The sequence below is a fragment of the Amia ocellicauda genome, chromosome 16, assembly GCF_036373705.1.
Source record: "Amia ocellicauda isolate fAmiCal2 chromosome 16, fAmiCal2.hap1, whole genome shotgun sequence".
Lineage (NCBI taxonomy): Eukaryota > Metazoa > Chordata > Actinopteri > Amiiformes > Amiidae > Amia > Amia ocellicauda.
The window spans coordinates 21,979,563-21,997,769 of record NC_089865.1 but is presented as its reverse complement, the minus strand read 5'-3'; the positions used below and the strand labels follow the sequence as shown (position 1 = coordinate 21,997,769).

Below are 18,207 nucleotides of genomic sequence, written 5' to 3'. Positions count from 1 at the left end.
TCCTAAAACAATTGTTTAGCCTTTTTATTTTAAAACCCTATATCAGCCTTAATCTTGTGTATTATGGTCTTATTTGTTGCGTGTCACTTCTGTTTTTTGCAGTTTTCTGCTATCTTTGCATTGCTAGTTAAGTGTTATGCAGACCATTCTAACAGAAATAGCTAGTGAAAAGTCATCTTAAAGCGCAGGGCCTGTATTTGTGGAGAATAACTGGATTCCAATACCATTTCATGCTGATGCAGAGTACTGAAACCTCCCCAGCCCAGATTATATGTATTTTTAAGCAAGTTTGAAAGGAGAATGTGCAACGAATACCAGGCCTTTCACACAATAGCAGCATGTGAAGAATAAGAATTAAAAGCACCTGAAGTTTCGCCTTAAGCAACGATCAGGAAAGCAGTGCTTGTTTGTTTTGTGATTTAGCCAAATAGTGTTTCAAGAATGACCAAGTGATGACTAAGCCTACACACTCTCCTTGTTCACTGCTTTCTGTTCTGTATGCATAATTTATAATACACACAATAACACATGTAAATTATTTACCCATATAAGTGAAATGGGATGCCTTGCATTCTTTGCTTAAAAAACCCTAAATCTGTTGTATGTCTGTAGATAGGCCTACAAAATTATGGATTGCATTTTTCTATGGGTGTACATCTTTAATTCATCCACCCTTCAGTACATTTGGGCTATTATTATGTATGTATTTTTGTTTCAGTCCATGCATTGACATTCAGACTGCAGTTGCACAAGCTAATTAATAAGCAAAACATATTTGTGGTTGTTGCAAGCAAAACAGTTCTATTTAAATCATTTAAAGCTAATGAGATAAAGACAGTAATTAGGTGATGTGCAGTGCTGGTAATTTCATTGGTCTCAAGAGTTGCTAGGTTAAAGACCCAGGAACTGTGATGAATGCAAATCTTATTTAAGCTATCCTACCTGATGCAGAGGGAATTGGCAGAAATCGTGTAGCCACAAATTCTGAACTATGCCAGATATCAATCAGAAATGTCTCCCAACTCCTCAGAAAGTACAGGTATTACTGTCATAAGTGAGGAACAGGACATGAATGTGATTTAGGCCTGCATATTTCCTTAATTCCTATTCTTTCCTCTCTGTGTTGAATAAGTATTTCCTAAGAGTAGTCCGTTTTCTTACAGTGAGTCACATACTGGTATATTTTACTTCTTTTTATTTGTTTTTTGTCCTTTTATGAAGGGCATGTTTGAGTTTGCCTTTAATTAGTTGTTTGCCTCTTCCCTCTGGAATCCAAAAGGCTTTAAAACAAAAGACTGGGAGTCTGGAGGTGTCTCATCATTTGAATACCGCCGAAGTCAGTGTCTGCTTTGTCGCACAGAATAAGATAGCAATTGGTGTGATGATAAAGACATGAGCTGCAGACAGTAACATGAATCAAGACAAATTGCGTGGAGAACAAATATCTGTTTTTGGCAGAAGTACTTCAAACAAACATGACTGCTTAACCTATTAGAGCTGGATCAGATGAAACGCTCCTGTGATCCTTGCGTGAAGCAGGAACTTCGCCGTGCTCTTGTTTCATCTGCTTTGTGGCTCACATCAGACGCTTCTTCACGAGGTGTCATTCTTCCCTGTGAAACCGATCAGCAGAGCAGCGCAGCCTCGCTCACAAACATCAGTGCAGCCTTCCCCGGTGCGCCTGGCCACAGGTGTCTCTTTTCTGTGTCAGACAGAGCGTCCCGACTCAAAAGGATGGCTTTGTGCTTCGCAGCCACCATATAAACAAGTGGGATATTTTTTTTAAGTGAGTTATGGATCTGTAAAACATAAAGAATTAAAAAACAAACAAACACACACACACACAAAACCCCACTGTGTTAGCCAGACACTTTTCCTCATTATTGTCTGACTGTGGAGTTTAGCGATGGTGTGGACTACAGATTCCCTTAGGGGAGAGTATGGGTCCTCTCATCTAATGTGTTTGCCCCCAGAGTTGGAATTAAAATGTTCTCAGGCAGATGTCCAGGTTAAGATTACTTATCCATTCTCCCCCCAAAGTGCACCAGAGGTAAGATTAATGCAGATTATCTTCTTGCAAGGTTAGCCTTTTCTGTTTTCACCGCAACATGATATATGGAGACGGTAAACACATACACACACATATATATATTTATGTTGCATGCTGCATGACTTTTTATTAGGTCTTTTTTATGGGAGCTATAACTATCCTACAGTATGAAGTGCATCGCTAACACTGACTGTTTCCCTTTCAAATTAATTACATATTTTAAGAGCAGCACCACAACAAGGCAAATGGATTGGTTCCCTTCTGAAATCACGGCCATTCAAGACATATTAAATCCATCAAATTGTGTTTCTTTTACTTCACCTCCGACAGAGTTTTATTTTTTATGTATTTATCCCTGCTGGTTTATGCCACATGCTAATCGGGAAGCATTACACTTCACTTGATTATACTTTATTCTCACTTCATTGTCTCGTTGAATCGTCTGTAATAAAGGGAGAGATGGCTGTTGCCTAGCTATCGAACCCAGGAGAACGGCGGTCTGCTCATGTAGCCTCTATCTAGACGTCTGCTACAGTAAATGGTGCTGGGGAGGCAGAATAGCCCCAAGGAGTGTCTTCCCCTAACCTGAGGGGGAACATGGATGCCAGCCTCAAACTCTCACAGGACCCCCTATTAAGATCAGTATCCTGACCTGACAGTCTGCCGGAGAAAGGCAGTGGGAAAACAATCCTGACAAAGACATGAAAGACTATCTTCATATTTGTGCTGCTGAAGGTTTTGTTATTTGCTTTGAGTGCTCTTTGATGTAGGCCACACTACACCTGTATTAAAGGTGGTTTATATATATTTTTTTCTCTGCTGTTTTTCTCACCGCTTTTTATTTTTATTTTTCTCCCAGCATGAGCATGTTTTTCTCCAGCTGAAACCTAGCTTCCCAAAGGAATCACATCTGTCTGTTCGCAGCTAGTGTGCTCGCCATAGCACTTCAGCACTAAAATAATTACCATAATCATAGCTTGTTCATTAGTGCAACAGAGAAAAAAAAAAAAAAAAAAAAAAAAACTGCTTACATTTTGAATTAAGTCCAGGATCTGGGAATGTATTCTCCATTATGAGCAGGTGTGTGTTTTTTTTTTGTGTTTTTCCTTTATTTCTTTAAAATACATAAGCAGATGTTACACAGTGTTTGCATTTTGTATCTTAACCAGGCCTTTTTTGTTTTGCTGTTGGGGAAGGGGGTTGGTTTCGCTTCCTGCTGGCAAATACTGAAACCGAAGTTTGTTTAACTCTCTCTTCTCTTCTAATTCTAATGATACTATATGAGGATTTCAATGAAAATTCAAATAATGTACTTTATGTGCAAAAGGAGTAGGATTGAGAGCTATTTTTACAGCAATATGAATCTCTGAGTGAGTCTCTTTACGGCCTTGTTAATTTGGAATATACAGAACAATGCATCGGTGTACGCTTTTGGCACCAGGGAAATTAGGAAACTGCGTGGGAAACGCTATGAAAGTGACTACTTCAGCAAAGACTTCATTTCTCTCGGTCTCCACAGGCTGTTCCAGAGCAACAAAAAATTAATAGCTTAAGCGCTAAAAGCCAATTTAAATTGTGGCATTTTAATTTAGTTGCTTCTAAATCATGTGTCATCGGGGTGTTCTTCAAAATCATCCAAACAACATTTCACTCCTAAAAAGTTCAACAGTTTAGCTCTAGGATAGTGTGATCACACTTAATACATAAACATTCGCTGATCATGTTAATTTTATATTGCTATGAATAGCATTATGACACGTATTTATGTTTGGGGGGAGAAAACGTGCATCATATATTCTGGAAGGACATTTTTTCTTGCCAGCAAAGACAGTTTAAAAGGGAAATGAGAAAACACAACCATTATTTAAAAATACCCTGCTTATAGTGTACTTTTCCCAAGTAAACATTTTAGTTCTTGATCAATTTAACCCTGTGTTTGTTTTTTTGTTGTTGTTTGTTTTCTAAGAATAACTAAAGGCATACTCCCCTCCTCTCTACAGGTTTGGTAAAAAGAAGGAGGAGAAGGTAAAGTCTGAATCCAAAACAGCGGCCCTTCAGAAACAGAAATCTGAGATGCTGAGCGAGGATGAACTGGAGAGAATGAAGGAGGAGAGAGAAAGGTAAGAGCTGGTTTGGAAACTACTGTGGCGACACACCAGAACTCCCAGTAATGTGGAGTAAGCATTACCAACACACACAGCTTTCTTTAGCCCAAAGCAGCCTCTAAAGATCAACGTTTCCACCCCACATATGCTTTTCCTTTTGTTATGGATGGAACTGGAAGTAACTGGCTTGTCCGAGCATACAGGCAATCCTTTTCCACCACAGAAACGGCAGCTTCCTGGCAGTAGCATCTGGAGCTGACATGTTCATTGAAAGAGCCTCATTCAGGGTGTAAAGAGTTAATGAATGGACAGGATGCTGAATTCTCTCAACTGAGGATGTTCCTCATCCCCGCCCTCCCTAATAAAGGACTTTATCTGTCGCCTAATTGTATTTAGTCCTCCATCTGGTTTCAGTTTTATTCATGGTCGTCTCGTTTCCCCATGACCTCGTCCTGCACTGCTTGACTCGGTCTGAGAGGGGCAGTGCCCAGCTGGAGTTACTTGCGGACCTTTCCAGAAGAAAATTAGGCTTTTACTCAGGAGACAATTGTTTGCTTTTTATTGCTGTGCAGACCGCAAATTGGAGAAATTAGTGAATAGAAATCACCGTCTGTCCCTTACTTCCTTCCAGGTTGAACACTCTTGAACTTAAACCATTACATTTCAGCTTTTCCTCAGTTACACACAGGACAGCACTGTGTGTGGAGGGGTGGGGTAATAATGATGGTCAAGTTGAATGAGCCCCAAGGCTGCAGTTGGTCGAAAACGGTCAGGAAGCTGAGCCCAATAACCTTTTAATGACAAGTTTCTCTTTATGGGGGATTAAAAGACCATCTGAAACCAGATGAGGAAGTAAGCAGTATTTAGCTGAGTATCTGCCAGGATATGCTCTGTGTTAAATGTCAAAATCTGGCCCTCTTCTGTATCAACCAAGCCAATGCACACACTTCATGTATTTGAGAATAATTCATAAAGGAGAAATGACTGGTGTAGCACACACCTGAAATGGAAGATGACAATTCTCAGAGAGTGGAATGCTTTTCTGCTCCATTATTTGAGATTTTATTTGCTGAAGCTTTTATTTAATTGGAAACAATTGGCCAAGTGCTGCCAAGGATGATTTTTTGTTTCCTTTTTAGGCAATCAGATGAAATTGCCTGTAGAGTATTTCTTCTAATCAAGTAAAAATGTTTTGCTACATGTTGTGAGTGCCATTAGAGGTTTTAAATTGAAGGCATCAGCTTGAAGAGTGTTGTCCTTCATCGACACCTTTTTTCCCCGCTGAGTGTTTTGGTGTGTGGACACAGGTCTGCCATTGGAAAAGCCAGGTGAATTATCTATCACTCAGGACTGCTAAATGCAATACAATCATATCATCAAGGAGCTACATGAGGTTTAGGAAGTGAGGGGTACATGAGTGGAAGTCACTTCAGATGGATCTAGATTTTATACAACATGAAAAGGTGCTGCTGCAATTTACAAGATTTTTATTTTTATCGTTCAAAAAGGTAGAACACCCAATATTTATTATTATTGTTATTATTATATTGGGCTCTTTTTGATGAAAAAAATATATAGAAAAAGAGAACTCGTATATATGTGAGTGTCTGTCTTACTGTCAATTAAATACGCTAATATGAAGTGACTAATTGTCGGATGTCTTGTCATTTCAGCCTACATGGGGCGTACCACAGAACTAGAGTGATATCTTTAGGCCACTTGGCTCAACTACACCAGCCCTCAGCTCATTATGCTAGCGATAAGTTGTGCATTTTTGCAGTGCTCAGAGTTTGAGTAGTACTCTAGCCCATATAGAGCTATTTGAACTGCACTATTTAAAGGCTAGTTGTTTTCCAGGTCCAATTAACTTAAATATTAGCATACTCTGTTTTATGTTAAATGGAAATGGTCTTTCATTCTCTGTGATGTGGTGATGTGTTTAAGTGGTCTGGTTCCAGATAGGTCATTTTGAAACAATTAGCCAACAGATATTGCACAGCACACTTTGTTTCTTAAGATTATGCAAAGAGAACCTGTGAATGAAAGGGGAAGTGTACTTGAAGACAGGAATACTCAAGTAGCTTAATCAGCTTTGAGAAGAGCACATGGTATGATCCTCTTCTGGCTGAGGACTGGTACCGGTCTCATCTTTGGGAATGCTTTCTGTTTGCTTTTAAAGGATCGAGGCCAAGCACCAGGAGTTGCGGGAGAAGCAGGCGAGGGGGCGTTTCGACACCCTTCCCTCCCATGTTGTTGCCCTGCCCGATGTGGAGGACGATGACATGGACCCTAACTACGCCCGCATTAACCACTTCAGGGAGAAGCCTGCAGCCCAGCCGCTGTACAGAAACAGGACTCCCTCCCCACAGCCACCACCGATGCCCAACATCCACACCAGAGAGCTCTCTGCAGAGGATCCGCTGGAAGGCCTCTATGCCAAAGTCAACAAACAGCGGCCCCAGCAGCCTCCAGCAGCGGACAGGTGAGGGCAGCTTGGGAGAGTTCCTAGGGAATTCTGGGATATTTGTAACCTGGTACTTCAAAGCAGTTAACCAGTTAAGCAGACTTTTTGCAAACCTGTTAAGTGCCAGACTACACAACGACGAGTATCTGTAATGTGTCAGACCACAATGAAAACGTGCAAACAAGGAAGAAGTATTTCCTTTCCTGCAGCTAGTAACTAATGAGTATCCCTTAAAATGAGATGTGAATATTGCACAGGTAGATGAGGCTGATGTGATCCACCTGCATGCCATAGTTGATGCAGCGTGTGAGAATATAAAGTGTCTTTGTGAGCTTCTGCGTAGCCTGGAGGCTAGGGGCAACAAAGCTGGTGTGAAGTGGATTTCTAACAGAGCTTCATTGTAGAGTTGTCATCTTCATATTGAATGAAACTTAGTAACTTGATATAGACTGTTTTAATTATTTCCCTTTTTTCTATGAGTATTATTAAGTAATTAAGCCCAGGGTGTTTTTGTTTGTGCTGCTGCTGCTGCTGCTGCAGTTGGTGGTGGTGGTTTTTCAGAACCCAGTAGTTTTAACCCAAGAATACTCAATAGCTAAAGCCACTGTTTTCTCTAGGCTTGTACACAAAAAAGAGATATGTGTGCTCTCTTGACTATGTCTGATTAAGGAGGACAATTAGGGAGGGATGTATTCCACGAGAACACAAATCATTTGGGGCATTTCTTTAATTAAATTTTTAAGAAATTGAATATTCATGCCCGGGCACCCCAGAGTACACGAGACACACTGCGGATCGGGGGATATGGGACATTACTCAGCGGAGGTGCTCAATTTTTTCCCGCACTTCTGAGCGCCTTACTTAAGCATGTGATGTTAAGCAAACAAAAATAAGTTGGAGAAAGAAAAAGAAAAAAAAAAAAAAAGACTGCCTTTGAATCTTTGAATGTTATTTACATTTCTTATAATCTATTTAACTTTCTAGCTTTTTAAATCATTGACTTCTGACCTGGTCTGATGAATCATGAGTTCAAGGTGTTGACTTGGCCTCCAAATTCCCCAGATCTGAATCCAATCGAGCATCTGTGGGATGTGCTGGACAAACAAGTCCCATCCATGGAGGCCCCACCTTGCAACTTACAGGACTTAAAGGATCTGCTGCTAACGTCTTCGTGCCAGATACCACAGCACACCTTCAGAGGTCTAGTGGAGTCCATGCCTCGACGGGTCAGGGCTGTTTTGGAGACAAAAGGGGGACCTACACGATATTAGGCAGGTGGTCATAATGTTATGGCTGATCTGTGTAATTGTCTGCATAAAATACTGTATTATACTAATACTTATACCACTTAAAGTACTAATGATACTTATAATACATTAAATACGTGTATACAGGGCTTTAATACAGATTATTTGTATCGTTATTATTACATACTATTCATCCTTGTCACAACTTTGCACTACGAGTTAGTTAGTTAGAAAAAAGCCTATACATACCTCAGTTAATTCCCTATAATATAGCATATATTTTATGATTTTAACATGTTTTGAAGTATTTAACCATATAGTTTCCCCTTTTAATACTGTATTATATACGAATACTTATTGCACTTATACTACATTACATTTGTTTAATACTGTATTATACTTATTTAACTTCTACTACTACTAATACATATATTACATTACCTTAGTTTAATACTGTTTTATATAGTAATACATATTACACTTCTACTAGGCTACTAATAATAATGATACTACATTCAATTTTGCATATACAGAGCTTTAGTACCGATTAATATTATTATTCCAAATGATTCACTACTCATACCTACATATCTTAATGTCCTGTATATTAATTATACTGTGTATACACTTTATTATACAATAATATACTATTATACTACTATAATACAGTTTTATACCATATTACACTTTTATACTATAGCATACTATAGCATCTGTATAGCATCTTGTACTTACTACAGTAATACATGTACACCATACTCAAACATACATACTTTCACATGAAGACAAAGTTTCTCCAGTAACTTTAGCATTCTAGTTATTTACTAGTGTTGTTGTTATAAGGCTAAAATACAATATTTTGTGTCACTCTTTAGGGCTTTTCGGACACTTTGACAGGGCAGGCTAGAACAGGGGAATAAAAATGCCTTACATAAGAGCAGACAGACAGCCTGTGCTGTTATAATACGATTTGCCCAACTTTCTCCCCCTGGGTTTAAACCTTGGTCGTCTGAGAGGGCCTCAGGCTCTGTATTTGATCATCATTGAACTCTTGTTTTAGATCCTTTCTAAAGGTTAATCAGTTATGCCAAATCATTCTGGGGTCTTGAGCAATGCACTGAGAGTGATGCGGAGATGCTGGGTCTGATCTGAATTAAAAAGACTAAAAGATTGCAGGAATTTGGAAATATGTAATCCAAAATTTGGAAGATAGCTTGACTATTTAAATGTGACAGTGAATCACTCAGTCAGTTATGAATGTAATGTTTTTTAATGTCTGATAATCACTCCAAATCATGGATGACACACCAGTCTGAATGCTATTTTTTTATCGGTGTTAATTACTTATTAGCTCTTTATCATGTGTCTGCATTTTGTTTGGTGTCGCAGCACATACTAAAGAACTGCTGATTAACGACTGATTTGCGATTTACACAGGAGGGCAGCGGGCAAAGAATGATTATTAAAATATATTTCAAGATCTGTAATTAAACTTGGAATGTGAAAAAGTTATAAAGTGTGAAATTAAGATGTTAGAAATGGCCTTTGATTTAAGGTTAGGCGATCGAGAATAATTAAGAGATGCAGTTATTTACAGAGAAGCAATTAAAGGAAGTCTTCTGCGTGAACCGTAAAGGCCATTCAACTAACATTTCATTTCTTTATGAATTTGTGCACGGATATTTAATTGCTCTGATAAACTTGGCCTCCCTCCTAACCACTCACTGCACTCTACTGTGCTGCATATGTTCTTTCAAAAGCACACATGTTTCCAATGGAAGACATCAACAACTTTGAGGGACTCAATGTTCAGTTCTATTCTATGGGAGGCATGTATAAGTCTGTAAATATTGATACTGCAATGGCAGCACTTTAGATGGGGTTGGATTTAAAGGCCACAAGCCTAATAAATATATTAGGGCCCCCCAGTGAATCAAGCCTGTGATTCGCCCTCCAATCATAAATTACACACAGTGTTTAATGGCTCCTTTTTGATTGCTGGAGGCTTCTTGATCCTACCTAATGGAAACCCAGCATTAACTACTGGGTTTGTAATTTGTCATTCACTGACTGGACAAATGTTATGATGCCGTGGTACTATAGTGATGCGCTAAACAATTATTTCACTGTCTGGGTGATGTTTTCTGGGCGGGGTGTAGAATCAAAGAACAGGTGCAAGAGTTTGTATTGATTCATCAGTTCTGTGGGAAGAAATTTGGAAAATGGTTCACCTGGCGAGATAGGAGAGGCATTTATAACCTTGTTTTGGGGGGTTTCTGACTCTCTCATCAGGTGAATCGGTTTCCCCACAGAAACAGTTTTTGGTAGGATCTCAGGAAGACATGGGTTTGTCTGTTCCCTTAATGTGCAGTGTTAAATATGAGACCCAAACCCACTGAAATATCAGGAGCGGGGAAACCGAACAAGTCAGCCCAACACACTTCAGTCGAGAGAAGCTTGTACTGCACACGATTTTGTTTAGGTGCCAAATAACGAGTCGCCCTTCTCTACTCTTTAGTCGGCGTGCAGCGCGGTATCTTGTGGTGTGGAAAATGACAAAGGAGAAACCAATTTTTTATGACACACACCCAAAACCACTGTGCACTCCCTCCCAATAACAGACACTTACGCGGCCAGCATACACAACCCCATAAAATCCCTCTTTTATGTGAGTAAGAGCAAGCTTGCTGGAAAAAAATTAAAAAAGTGAACAAAAAGACACTTCACCACGACCCTTCCCAGGAAATGCTGTTCTCCTCCGGCGCTCTGTGCCCCGTGGCTCAAGCAGGCTGCAGCCGGGATTGAGAGCATCGATCCTGTAGGCCTCTGAAGAGGGGACTTAACTGTCGGTATAAAAGTAACTATAACAACCAATGCACCCTTAGGTTCTTGTGTCCAATTAGAAACAAATCATTGTTTTTAATGCACGGGGAAGGGCAAGAGAGCAGCAGCTGCAGCAGGAGGGGAACAGGAAGCGGCGGTTTGAAGCGGGAGCATTCATTAGCCCGGCCGTTATGCACCGTGTTGTGCATGTAGTCACGAGCATGTTAAACAGTGGCGAGTGAAGTGGCATCTTCATTAGGGGTAATGGGGCTTCACAAGCAGTAAAGAAATAAATACATGCATACATAAAGTAAAATGTAAAGAGCGTCTCATATGAGTGAAGCATGGTACAACTGTAAAGTAAATAATAAATACAAAATAAATTATATATATATATATATATATATATATATATAATTTCCATCCAGAAAACCTTTTAGTGCTCCTCTGGAGACATTTCAAGTGCTCTTTTCTGATTTCTTTCAGGGGGTTAATTAATCTAGTGGTTCAGTTTGATTGAGCACATGAAGAATAGCTTGAGTCCTTCTAATGCCCTGCAAGCTGCTAGTCTGAAGTGTGTCTTGCATCTGGCCCCCTTCTTTCTCCTCCTGCAGGTAATGATGGAGGAGCTTCTTTCTCTGTTCCTTTCTTCCCCTTTCTGTATTTTTTTTAAATATAAATATATATATATATATATATATATATATATATATATATATATATATATAAATATATATATATATATATATAATGCATTTGCTTCTTTCTCAAATCACTGGCCATTTGTGTAATGCACCAGACAGAGAGCTAAACAAGCACAAGAGGCATTACTAATCGCTGAAGATTGGAGAGTGGGCAAATTAGAGGCAAAATCTCCAAGGCTCCCCTGCCAGGCGCCCTTTTTACAGATTTATCATGCTTAATTTAAGAGCGCGAGCAAAGTGTCATTCTTCATCTGGCAGCTCCGAACAGAGCACATGTTTGTCTGTCTGAATCAGCTTGCCTTTCTTCAGATGACATTACTTATTTTCTCTCTCTTTCCATCTTTTTTCCTCTCCTCTCTTTCCACCTTCTCATTAAAGTGATCACCAGCAGTCCAACCTGCAGACCAGTAGCCCTGATTTTCTCTCTCTCTCTCTCTCTCTCACACACACATACACTAACTGATGCGCTTTAGTAATATCTCGCAGCTTAGCAACAAGTCTTCCCTCCATGAAATGAAAGCTTTGGTTAAGAGTTTTTCATTTGCTTCATTTAGCGCCAGGCCGGAGGTCGAGTCTCAGGGTTAGTATTGCAGTCTACAGAGATTTGGACCAAAAAAAAAGTCAGCCACGGCTTCAACTTCCTGCCTCAGCATATTTTAAGCATATTTATTCAAAAGACCAAAGTAATTATGCACCCTAATGTCTTGAGCTTTCTTGGAGAGAGACAGAATTGATTGATTCTTGTGAATGATTAATCGATTTGTGGTTTACGGTGCTACTCTGAGTGTTGCGGTCTGCGATGCAGCGTTGCAGTACGGTAATATGTTTGACCTTTTTAGGATGCAGGGATACAGTTGTTGATTCACAGCAGGACTGGCAATTATTTGAGGCTGCCTAGCTGAATAGCATATGCCTTTGTCAGTGTAAAGGGGAGCTCTCTGCAGTCTGCGCTTCTGTGCCACCCTTCAAAAAGATGCACAAAGTCAAAGAATCAAACACAGAAATAGTCCCAAAGCGTTCATATTTAAACACACGGCTCCCTACCAGCAGCAAATTTGTGGTACAATTCAACAGCAATAGATGTAGCCTTGCTTTAGCGTCTGACAGGGAAGGAAAAATGAAAAATAAACAAATCAAAAAAGGTGAGAGAGGGAGAGAGCTTCTGTCTAAATAATGTAACATTGCAGAACATCATTTTCATCCCTCCTGCAATTGTAAATGGCGTTTAAAAAGCGGTGTCACTTCTCGTTAGAAAGGTTTCCGCCAGGCTGTCGGAAAAGGCTGTCTTTTGTTGTCAAACTCCATTCGAGAAAATGTCACTAAACTGGGGACTAGTCATTTAATCTAAAGAAGAAGGGACTAAAGAGCAGCGTTTTACTGTCATCTGCGTAGACACGGAAAAGCTTCTGTGCTGTTCTTTTTTTTTTTTTTCCTTCTTTAATGTGACTGTGAATTTCATATGCTAAAATTACTACAGACTTTCCCTTTTCTCTCTTTTTTTTCTCCTGACAGTTTCCACTTGTTTTGCTTTACCTGGGAAGTCCCTGCACATTTCTATTGTAAAATAAATCTCGCCATTTAGCTAGTATTCCTACTTTCTCCTTCAGGGAAGACCTTGTAGAATGTCAACAATTTATGAATGAGTTACGGAAACAAAATTATGTATTGTTTTATTCATATTATTATTTTATTCACTATTATAATCAAAGTGCAGTAAGCATTTTTGTCTTTTTATTTTAATAACTTGTCATTTTTACATTTTCAACCTGATTTTCAAACATTGGCTTGCAATGTCTAAAATCTCGCTCTTTTCAAAGGGTTTATATAAAATGCAACGTCACACAGTGTTCTTTGTACCCAAATCCTTACCTTTTTTGAAAATCACGTTTTTTGTGTTTTCTTTTCTCTTCAAAAGTAAAGTAACTATTGCCGTCAGGCCTACATAACGGTCATGTGTCAGAAATGTCTGCATACTGACATAACCCATAGAAACCTTTTCCAGGGTTAACTACTACCTTTTCATTTGTAATATTCTATATTAGAATTCATTCTGTGCCCATCCTCCGTGAGTATTGGGATCACGGCCCCCCGACTTACATTTGCACTTGATTTGTAGAGTAAGGCAGTGTGGCACCCCTGCAGGTATGGCACTTACTCCTGCTCGCCGTGGCGCTGATCCAGGTCATTGTTTCTTTGATCAGAAAGCCAGGATCCAGGATTGCAAACCGCTCACCTTCGCCACTCAATGTGCTGCACTGAAGGTTACCACCTGATGTTTGAGAGAGATTTAAATTCAATACATGATAGATACCATCAGAATACATTGTGTATACTTAGAATGTGTTACAATCAATGTGATTATCCGGGCCTTATTGTCCGCAGATCTGTCCGCACCATTTTATTCAGCTGCTTAATTTAATCATGGACGATTCTTGATTACAAAAAGGGAAAGCACAAATATCTTTACAGTGAAAAAAACTTTTATTTTTTGTTGTATTTAACAGTCAAACCCCACTTCTCACCGTTAAAAAATGCTTTGTTCAGGATACGCTGTAACTGACCTATAGAAGCCGATCTGTGTGGTGTTTTCATGATAGTTAAATGTTTCTAAACTATTTATTAAAGCCCAATGTATATCCTGTGAAGCCCCACTAGCATTTAAGTGTCCTGAAAGATCTTTGATAACGGAAGATTTTTTAAATCCTGATAATTCTCTGCACGGGATGATATTTATACAGATCAGAGCTATACGAATGTTTGAAAATGCTGCTCTGTGATTGGCTGGTGTTTCATATGTGATTTATAACATGTAGCATTACCCAGCATTAAACATAAGAAAGGGTTAATGTCGTATTTCTGCAGGAGGACGTTTATTTTATTTATTTATTTTTATGCCAGAGGCTTCTGTCTTTTTCCTTTCTTTTTGCACTTAGTGAGATACAGTTGTTTTATTGTTTCTTATTGCATAAATCAGGAGATATTTGGTTGCTGTCAGCTGTGACTGACATTTATACCAAGGCATTTTACAGTCCATTTCTAAAATTAAACCATACATTTTCAAAGCAGCCAGGTCCCGGGGAAAGTTGGAAGGCACTTTTGTGGAAAGATGCATTTTGGCCCAGATTTATATGGCCAAGTTTAAAGCCATCATTTGCAGAGCACTTAGAATTTGCTGACCTGGCCGTTTAGATGGTTTTCCCTTTTTCCCAGCAAAAAAGGAAAAAATGTAATTACAGTTCCTCAGATTACACGCATTGTGATAGAGAATACATGCCCAGTGTGTTACCATCCCTACACGTATTCATCCTGTATCCACAAAGCATAATACCTAGTTATAACACTAACATGAAAGTATACATCGCCTCGTTAATGATTTTGTTTTACCAGTAATGTACTACCGCTGTACGCTGTGAGTCTCTTGAGGAAATTAATCAGTATTCAACAGTTCCCTTGAATAAAAACCTGCAGCACTTGTAATTTCCCAGCTTTCCACTAATTTTACTCTGCTGGGTTTTGATAAACATCCTTCCTAAAGAGCTGAATCAATAGTGCTCTCTGTATATTATGTCAGGCTGTCTGTTTCTTCAGAGCCAAGAAAATAAATAGCCTTACCTCTTACTGAACTTTGGTTAATACACCAGCCCGTACTGCATTTCATCTCTTTTTTCTCTAGCAAAGTGGTGACCAAATTAACTCTTGCTGACAATTTAATGCCCCCTCATACCCGGCCTGCTTCCCCTCCTCCCTTTCGCAGGTCACAGTCCAAAACACACTTTCTCTTCCGACTGCAGTGAGCGAACGCTATGATTAAGAGTTTTGAGCCGTGGGCTGTGTGATTTCTAATTAAACATTGATAGTGTTATTCATTTGGACTGCATGGAGTGCGCTCAATCAAAATGGCAGCTCTAATTATGTTCCCGGGATTAGCTAATGGATTTTTGGAATGATACTCTCTGCAATGCATTTTGCTGCAGTCTCTCCAGGTTTCGCGGGGCCACAGAGAGGAAGTTCAGGCACTGATGGCCACCGCACAGTGTCTGTCAGGGATCGGAGGCTGGTGCGAGTCCGCTGCCTCAGCCAAAGCCTGCCAGATGCCTTTCTTAACCCTTTCACTACTGGAGGCTGGTTTGTGTAGGCTACTGAAGAAAGAGCCTTCCTAGCCATATAGCCGAAGTGTGAAGTGTTGGGAATGGCAATAATCAAGTGTTAAATGCAGAACGCTCAGATCCAGATAGCGGAGAGGCTTGGATTGTGCACTTCAGCAATATGAATCACTTTGTTTGCAATACGTTCCATCTGTCTTCTCAGTCACGGGGGGGGGGGGGGCGGGGGGCTCATGACACTCTTCATGGTCTTCCCAGTTGACTACGCTGCGATGGGCGATCTGTCTTCTCGTTAGCAAGGGGAACCGCAAACAGGAGCACCTTTACTTGACGTTCCTTGTCAAACGTCTTTATCTGAGTTGTTCAGGGGATGCTGTAATTGTGGCAAAATTAGCTGTATGGCCATTGCTGACATTCCTGTTGGGTCCTGCTGTGGCGTTTCATCAGCATTCAGTCTCTTCTCTGTCTTGCCTGTTACTCTGGACTGCAGCATCTGTGGGTATTGGGAGAAGGAGGCTGAGAAGAAATTCAGATTTGTTGTAGAATTGCATACCGTCTACATTTCATTTCACCAGTCCTGCTGCCTTGAATGGCACGCCTACAGTGACATCTTTAAAAAATGAAGGAAGGTTTTGTATCTTCAATTATAACCATATCAGAATAGGTACTGGAAAACCAGTATCGGACCCAGGTATTGAAGGTATAGACCTATAGTGTAGGTATGAGTCTTCAGTCTGCCTCAGGCAGGAATGCCTAATCTCGTCTGCTGGCCGAGTCCCATACTTGACTTCCCATTAGCTTTAAGTTTTGTCATCTTCTGTTGAACAAGCATATAAATCAGTTGGCACAAAACCTCAACCTCCCTGGCTTCTAGCAAGTACTCTCCACTTCTGGTTGGTTGTGTATATGGAGGTTAATATACTCAAATTGAGCAGCATAGCATTTTCCCTCCTGTATTTTTCTATGTGATTTTTTAATTCAATTTATTTTTATCTCTCTGCATCCTGCAATCCCCATTTAAACACTCTAAATTACTCCATCAAAAATGCACTGACGATATACATAACAATACTTCTTGATTGCACGTGATGGTGTGTAAAACTGTGGCTTGTGCGTTATGCATGCTGTGAATTGATGTTTATAAAGTGTATTGTTTATATGGTCAAAAGATCAGAATCAGAGATTGAAGGCAGTTCATTCCCTGAAAACACTCCTGCTTTATTAGGGAACATCAGTCATTCATTTGAACATGTATGACCTATTGGTTGATTCCCTTTGAAGCATTAATAAAGCTCAGTATAACTCCATGTTGGAATATTACAATATAGCTCATTACCTGTTGTTTTTGCTCATCTTTGTCAAGGGTGCTAATGAGGTGACTATGTAGAAATCTCTCTAGGTCTCAGATGTGTGTAAGTGCTGAGTCATCACCTGTCGAAATGTGTGGAGGTGTGTAAATGCTGCAGTAACATATAGCTTGGGAAAGGGATTTTCTGTGGGCTCTGTGAGCTTGCAATGTTTCTTACCTTACCTTGTGTGATGTATTTCTGTAATAGTCTTTGGTTAATAGTTACACATACCTTGAATTGGATTGGTTTGCCCGCTGGAAAACTAAAGCAAATGATTCATCTCTTCAATTTGGTTGGGTGCCCTTGATAAATCCACCCCATTAGGCGGCCATTAATTGTCTTTGTCTGAGAGATGGGGGCCATGTAAACTATTTAAAAATACATATTTGTAGAAAAAGACTGGTGCCTGTTCCAATCCAGAGTTAGCAACATGAATTACAGTGAGTTAAGTGAAGCTAATGCACCAGGGGAAGGCTGCAGGAGAGTTGTTAATTACCTCTGTGTCGTTAGAAAGTAAAATCATGAAACTGGTGTTTTATGATGAAGCGCTCACTCTTTGTCATGATCAATACGCGACTTTGATAAAATTGTTTTTTTTTTTTTAACGGAGCTCCATAAATCCTAGTAACTGGTCATCAGGGAGTCTTTCTCTGTAGGAAAAGCAGAGTAAGACAAATGTTAGTTTACATTTAGAAGTTATCCTTTGAGACGCTAAATTGGTGCAAGTAAGATATTTTATTTTTTCCTGAAAAGAATAGCTGTATTTCCAATGATGTATCCCAACTTCCTAAATAAATGCACACATGATGTTCAGTGGAAACAGATCTTTTATTTGTATAGTACCTTTCATTGCAACAGACTCCCCATGTCAACTAGCCTTTGAAGATTGAAATGCATTAACATCCTGGACAAAACACTGTCTCCCATCTCTATTGGTATTTGCTTGATAGCCAGACCTTGGTAACAGCACAGAAAAGCATAGAAAAAAGTTGAACTGACTGAAAGTGAATCAACTCAGTGCGTTCATTCTCGGAAAGCAGGTGGAGTGGCTTATATTATCCCCATGCCTGTACAGTACACTTGATTACAGTTCAAGAATCACAAATAGAAGCTCGAAGCTCATATCTGCGGGGCCCAGTTGATGTCAACCGCTGTGCCATCACTCAAGCGGGCATGTGTCAGCGCATAAGAATACGAGGGGATTAAAACTCATGAGATGCGGAAAGTTACTGGCTACGAATCGGGTTGGCACAGGGCTTGACTCTCTTCTGAATGGAAGTGCAGTCGTTCCCTCGGGGAAGGGGAGTGGGGGGCGGCGGGGGGGTGCTGATTAAGATTTTTTGCCGACTATGACAGACGGAG

General features: G+C 39.9%; 1 protein-coding gene across 1 annotated transcript in view; it reads left to right on the top strand.

The window, feature by feature from the left end:
• Positions 1-18,207, top strand: part of LOC136711995 (partitioning defective 3 homolog B) — a 272,341-nt gene that overhangs the window by 209,195 nt on the left and 44,939 nt on the right. Inside the window, exons 19-20 of the mRNA XM_066688637.1 lie at positions 4,051-4,170; positions 6,335-6,637. Of these exons, the coding sequence (XP_066544734.1) occupies positions 4,051-4,170; positions 6,335-6,637 (423 nt within the window). The remainder of the gene's footprint in view (positions 1-4,050; positions 4,171-6,334; positions 6,638-18,207) is intronic.